Source organism: Pollachius pollachius (assembly GCF_949987615.1).
Source record: "Pollachius pollachius genome assembly, chromosome: 3".
NCBI classification, from domain to species: domain Eukaryota; kingdom Metazoa; phylum Chordata; class Actinopteri; order Gadiformes; family Gadidae; genus Pollachius; species Pollachius pollachius.
The window spans coordinates 50,468,811-50,475,921 of NC_136936.1; the positions used below are offsets into that span (position 1 = coordinate 50,468,811).

The 7,111-nt window shown below is 47.3% G+C and overlaps 1 protein-coding gene across 1 annotated transcript; it reads right to left on the bottom strand.

Annotated features, from left to right (window-relative positions):
- Nucleotides 1–411: 411 nt before the first annotated feature.
- sox21b (SRY-box transcription factor 21b) lies at nt 412–2,583 on the bottom strand. The gene is made up of 2 exons (XM_079731344.1): nt 2,325–2,583; nt 412–2,183 (listed from the first exon to the last, which is right to left on the bottom strand). Exon 2 carries the CDS (start codon nt 2,164–2,166, stop codon nt 1,432–1,434), a length of 735 nt encoding a protein of 244 aa, XP_079587470.1. The 5' UTR covers nt 2,167–2,183; nt 2,325–2,583; the 3' UTR covers nt 412–1,431.
- Between the last annotated feature and the right edge of the window lie 4,528 nt (nt 2,584–7,111).

Genomic DNA, 7,111 nt, shown 5'->3' on the forward strand with positions numbered 1-7,111 from the left:
GTGTCTATAATTTAATTTTCGGTCATTTAGAAAGTATTCCATTTTATGTCGAAAGCGTTTCTAGTTTTCTTTTGTTTGGCGTTTGTCAGATGATGTAAAAGGATCCTCGCTCGACGCTCAGAGCCTCAAAGACACATTTGTTCAGGAGTCTCAAAGCAGCTCTTTTCTCTCCCTGAGAAAAGAAAGATTAAAAGAGAAGCCACTCTATTTTATCTCACATCCTACTGGTGATTAAAATGGTGATAAATAAGGTTTGGTTTGTTGGCTCACAATGGGCTGCTTGAGATTCCCCCGGTCACGCCATTCACGGGCCGGACAAAAGCGCCCGTTGGAGGATCCCTTACACCTCACCTGGACCGTCCGGTCAGGGGACAGGGGGCCATCTGGGCACACAAGAAACAGGGCCATGCCTTCCGCTTTCCCGCATTCGCTTTATTGGAGTCCGCTGCTCAACGAGCAAACAGTTGTGAGTACATAACGGTGTTAAAGGAAACACAAAACATACAAAGTCCATATGAGTTAGTAGGACGCGCTCTGCTGCACACGAGAGCGGAGACGTCGAGAAGTCATTTAAACCCCCGACAAATAAAAAAACCAAACCACTTTCCCACGACCCCCTGGGGAACTTTGATATTCTTAAAAACAGGGCAGGGAATCCGACTTTTGAATAGCAGAAAAATGAGATCCGCAGTAAATGAATCAACTTGAATAAATTACATCCTCTACATTTTATGTGCAAAATGATACAGAGTTATTTTGTCCTCTCGAATGGCCTCAAGTCTCCGGGATGATTCCACTAAACAATAAATATTACAGACATCTATAAAACGGCTTTTAAAACTTAAAATATAAACCCAATTTCTAGTGAAATACGCAATTCTCAGGCCCTATCCCAAACGCTAAGCCTAGTGTCCAATTTCCTAGAGTTTTTTTTTATCTGTACAGATTTACAATTGTTCGAGGAGGGACTGGGTCGGCCTCATCTGGAGTTACAATAAACCGGAGGAGGAAATCAAAGTCCGAGAGGGTGTTAATGACCGCGTCGCTGTCCGTGTATCCAGTGGTGAACATGACGCTCCCCAAACAGGCGCACCTGTTGGAGCAGGTGCGCCAGTCTGACGCAAAATAAAACAGCAATAGAGTAGCATTTGACGGAGTATTCACATTGATAAGGACAGCTTCCCCGTCTACCAGCTAATATATCCTTCAACCCTCTAGGCTCTGAGGTGGCCCGCAGAGCCCTTAACTTAGAGAGGGACTTCCAAATAAACATGACCTTAGATGAAGGTACTAATCAACATATACACGTGATATCTGGGAGGGACCACGAGCACTTCATCACATGAACAAGTTTGTGCATGCATAATAAACTCTTGCATGTTATTTTTTTTTCTTTTCCCATAAAGTCCAAAGTGTGTCTTGGCGCCGCTATCATAAAGCCGCGGCATACGCCGGGTACGAGTCGAGTTGAGGCTTGCCCATCCCGGGCAGGAGGATGTACGCCAAGGGGGGCTGGAGTCCCGCTGAAGGCCAGCCCGTACAGTTACAGGGGATCATGTAGCCCGGGTTGCCCGGGGAAGGGTGTGTGTGGGTGTGGGCGTGGGTTCCACCGCCGCTCCCGGAAAAAGCCGTCGCGGCGCCCGGGTAGCCCAGATGAGATGCGTACGGAAACGAGTGCGGGGAAAGCTCGGACATCTTGGATCCCAGGTCAAAGAAAGAGTACGGGTTGGCGGCCATGGACGGGTTGAAGAATACCCGTGCGGCCGCGGCGGCAGCAGCAGCGGCCGCCTTGTCCGGGTTCCCCATCAGGGACTCGGACAGCGAGCCGCCTGTCAAACCGGACACCTTCAGCGCGTCGTGCTCTCCGAGGTTGTACGGCACCGGGAAGGAAAACTTGTCCTTTTTCATCAGCGTTTTGGGCTTCCGCCGCGGCCGGTACTTGTAGTCTGGGTGCTCCTTCATGTGCATTGCCCGTAGCCGCTTGGCCTCGTCGATGAACGGCCTCTTCTCGGACTCGGTGAGAAGTTTCCACTCGGCGCCCAGCCGCTTGCTGATCTCCGAGTTGTGCATCTTAGGGTTCTCCTGGGCCATCTTCCTCCGCTGGGCTCTGGACCAGACCATGAACGCGTTCATTGGACGTTTGACGTGATCCATCGGTTTAGACATGTTGGCACAGAGTTGATCTGGAGGCAGAAGCGCGAACGACAGAAAAGTCAGTTTGGTGCGTAAAGCGGAGCCACTAACAGCCACACCGAGATAAACACCGAGATAAACACTGATCGTGAATAAAAACACAGCGCCGTAAGGAACGGGAGGTTACTTACATGAACTTTAATTCTTCATCCCACCGTCGGATATCCTCTCGAAAAGTAAAAAGTAGCCGTTGTCTCTCGATGCTCTCTTCAGGTCTTCTGACTCATGACGACATCCATAGAAGAGCGCAAAGCTGAATAAAAGCTGGAGGGGACTTGTCTTCTTCCAAAGTGTCTTTGTGTCTCCCTCTGTCCGGTGCGTAACACCACCACACTGCGGCTCGCTGTGTCCGGGTTCGTGACTGAAGTACCCGGGCTGTGTCCAGGCTCCTGACTGATCTACCCGGGCTGGGGCCCACTGTGAAATACTGGCTTCGGCAGCAGGTAGCGTGGAGGAGCCACCGCGCGCATGCGCAGTGGCTGCGACACAAACAGGTCTGCGGAGCGCTCTTTGATTTAATCCCGCCTTCCGCGAGGCGAACGGAGCGGCCGCGTCTCCTCCATCCTCTGGATCAGCATCTCCTCCTCCTCCGCTGAGAGGTGGTTCAGCCGCAGACGGACCTTATATTTATATTTATACAGTGGAACACAGATGAACCCGGTTCTATCATGACCCGATTGGACCGGATGTAGGCCTGTGTGTGTTTGTGGATGCGAGTCACCTCTGACATGTTTAAAACCTAAAGAGAATAGTTCGTAATGTTTTTTAAATTAGTAATTGACGGTGTAAATATCGAGGGAGTTATTTATTGAGATGGTTAAATGCAAACAAACGCTTGTGTACGGTGCAGGGAGACAAGGGGGCGAATTGTCACGTCAAAAATAAATGTTAACAATTTCAAAATTTGGAAGCAGGCCTTTGGCTATTAACAATCAGGTTAACGTATAGGACGAAGGAATTGCAGGCTCTAATCTTCATTTGTGTTATCTCTGTGCAGCCTGGATGGTTGACATTCCTATAAAGATGAATTGGCCGAAGTGTCGACTATAGGCGTCCTCACAAGGTAAATAATTCCTTTAATTTTCCAGCTGATGTTGTTCATTTGTCACATGTACAATTAAATATTGAGCAGTGCTGAAGTGTTTCTAATCGTGTATATTGGTGAAATTAATTATTTTCCTGAAATCCCCCCTTTTCACTCCGACTTCAAAGGACTTTCCCAAGGGCAGCGAATCGACAGCTGGAATTACGAACTGCGGAATATTCAACTAAGCAGTAATACTCTTATCTGTGGAGGACTTGTTGCGTAAATTGTGCGTTTAAGTGGTTTGTTTCCACACCTTCTGTGGGGGGACATTAGAAAACAGAAGCAGCGGGGAGGCGGGGGGAAAGGCTGTATCAAACAATATTGTCAAAGGCGAATTAAGCTGCAGGTCTTCGCGTTTAAATGAGGATATAAACGAATGTCAAATTCAATTCATGGGAATGGGATCCTTTTCCTCATTCCGCCTCATCCAGCGCCCAGAACCACTTGACTTCCTTATTTGCGTCCACTATTATTCATGTTATTTTGGTGATGTTACAATTACTAATATAACTATTATTATAATTATTTGAATAAATTAATAGCATACACACTATTGATCGTTTAATAAAAAAATACAAAATAAAGAATACACAATGCACGGATGAAAGAATACAGCGGCGTTTGCATCCAGGCGTATCATTACTAATATTAGTGGCCTATAATTTTAATATTATAAATATTATAATTATTAGTATTATTATAATTATTATTATTTGAATGGACGTCACTCTGATCGCGAGCACCGCTGAAAATCTCACGAGGGTTCCAGCGTCTTCTCTCCTCTATAGGAGGGGCCGCGCTATTGTCTGAAGTTGGAAACCCGACGACAAGGTGGAGAGATGATGATGCTGCTGCGGCGCCACCGGGGGGCCCTCTGGGGGCCCGCTGGGGGCCCGCGGACGCCGGCCACCGCCGACCCATTGTCCCGCCGTCCCTCAACGCCACGGAGCGTCCGCCTCCTCGTAGCCCACTTTCCTCAATCACTTTGATACCGTTACACTACGACGACCCGCAATCCGTCCATCCCGCCTCTCTCGGTGTCACTCACACACACACCGGCACACACACATGCGCGCGCAAACACACACACACACACACACACACACACACACACACACACACACACACACACACACACAAACGCACGCATTTTATTGTATAAAATGTTGTTAATACACGTGGAGGAAAGCGGTTCTGAGGGCTGTGCAATATTTAGGTTTTGAGTTTTATGTTTAAATTGTTGTATAACGTCATTTCACTGCAGGCCTCCTCACTGCACGTTAAGAGACCATGGCACTGTCTCTCTCTTAGAGGAAGCACTGTCTCTCTATACGAGGAAGCACTGTCTCTATAGGAGGAAGCACTGTCTCTCTCAGAGAAAGAACTGTCTCTATGAAGAAACACTATCTCTCTTAGAGGAAGGACTGTCTCTCTTAGAGGAAGCACTGTCTCTCTATAGGAGGAAGCACTGTCTCCATAGGAGGAAGCACTGTCTCTCTGTAGGAGGAAGCACTGTCTCTCTTGAGGAGGAAGCACTGTGTCTCTCTAGGAGGATGCACTGTCTCTCTCTCATAGGAAGCACTGTCTCTCTCTAGGAGGAAGCACTGTCTCTCTGTAGGAGGAAGCACTGTCTCTCTCTAGGAGGAAGCACTGTGTCTCTGTAGGAGGAAGCACTGTCTCTATAGGAGGAAGCACTGTCTCTCTGTAGAAGGAAGCACTGTCTCTATAGGAGGAAGCACTGTCTCTCTGTAGAAGGAAGCACTGTCTCTATAGGAGGAAGCACTGTCTCTCTGTAGGAGGAAGCACTGTCTCTCTTGAGAAGGGAGCACTGTCTCTCTCTATGAGGAAGCACTGTCTCCGTAGTAGGAAGCCCTGTTTCTCTCTAGGAGGACGCACTGTCTCTCTGAGAGAAAACACTGTCTCTCTCCGAGGAAGAACTGTCTCTCTCTCAGAGGAAGCACTGTCTCCTTCAGAGGAAGAACTGTCTCTCTCAGACGACGTCCACTCCTTTCTGTTCGGTCATCATAGGAGTCTGAATGATCGCCAATCCGTTTGACGAAGCAGCTCGATACTATTTTCCTTCCACTCGCGGTAACACACTGCCGTTATTAAACTCATAACTGCCAACATCAGTGTCAGTGACATTGATGTTTTATTTGATGTGTTTTATTGGGGGAGGGTTTTCCCCCCGGTCCCGAGTGTTTACCTCCGACCCCCGCACGGTGGGAAACAGCACTTCAATAATTCAAGATGAGTTAGTGGGAGCGGGAGAATTACCGGCCGATAAAGCGCTCAGCACCAGAGCTCCGGGACTCCGAGACGGAGTGCCGCCCCCCCCAGCCCCATGGTGATAACACTCAATGGATGGGAACTAAATATATAGCATGCAAATAGACGGCCCGGTCTGACGGCAGCAACGGTAACACAACAATCCAGGCTTCCTATCCCCCCTATGCCCGGACACATCGTTCGACGTGAAGATGTTACAGCCGTCACTCTAAAATGAAAGCCCCCCCCCCCCCCCACACACACACACACACACGCACACACACACGCACGCTCCACTCCGAGGCCGTCAGCATATTTAAGATAGTGTCGTCTAGTTTATCCTAACACTTGTAACTCCCTGATGAAGAGCGAGGCCATTCACTGTGTTCCTAAACAGGCACTCGTACCTCTGGGTGTGTATAGGCCAATACCCTTAGCCTTTACCCTTAGATGCTCCTTTCAAAGAAGTGTTTACCTTATTTTTGTATGAAATAAAAGCAGTCTTAGACATAATGGACACTTACTCCCTGCAGGAGGGAGGTGACCTTGCGGGATAAGAAATGTTTTTCTTCCGAGTAGGCCTTAGAAAATCATATTTTGCATTTTTTTCTTTCAGACATTTGAAATGCTGCGGGAGGTAATAACGCCCGTTATCGCGAGATTAAAGGGTCTAATTATCGCGAGGTGTTAGGGCGCTGGGGCGAGGGGTCGTCTGGATGGGGGACTGGTTAGGGACCCTATCGGTTCCCCTGCTCGTTTTACTGCGATAAAATCGTGTCAGGAACCGAAAAATGCGACATTAACCCCCCTCTAGTCGGCCTTTTTGTCCATTGTATTAAACTATTACAATAAGCTCCTTATTTCCAGTCTTTAGGACTGTGCTAACCTGCGCTCAACCGTTCACCGGTGGTCTGAGGCTTCATGCTGGGAATTAAAGTCCTACAATTTAATTAATTCACAAGAAAATAAAAAGTTAAACTAATAGGTTTAAATATTTTAGAATATTATTTGATCATTTATTTTGATTAATAATTAATTAATTATAAGCATCTCGTTTAATGAACTATAAGACAAATCAAACCGGTCAAATCGTACAATAAGTCCCAGAAATGAACCGGGTTAACTTTTACTACTCTTCCCTATGGAAACAAAAACGTAACAATGCACTTCAATGCATTCATGCAAAATGAAATTATTAAATGTGAAGGAGAAATATGCAAAAGTTCTCCGCGCTATGAGCTGATCCGGGCCGCCAATCTGTCATCAACAGCTCCTGTTATCCACACAATCTTATCTGCAGCCTGCCATTGATAAAAGCTAATGACAAACAGTTTAGTGTTGAGATCCAATTGATTTCCATTGAAAGATGGCTGCCCTTAGATCACAAGTCTAATGGGGACGTGGCGGTCTTAGTCCCTACAACACAAGGGGAAAATGAAATATGCTTAATTGCGCGGCGACATAATGACGGGATCGGTTCAAGCACAATGCCGGTTTGTGCTTCCCTCCCTGTGAGTCACATAGGACGCCTGAATAAATGCATAATTAATGTTGAATAAAGTT

Bases quoted from the DNA above. Each gene is read 5' to 3' on its own strand.
- sox21b (XM_079731344.1), bottom strand. From the start codon at position 2,166: ATGTCTAAACCGATGGATCACGTCAAACGTCCAATGAACGCGTTCATG.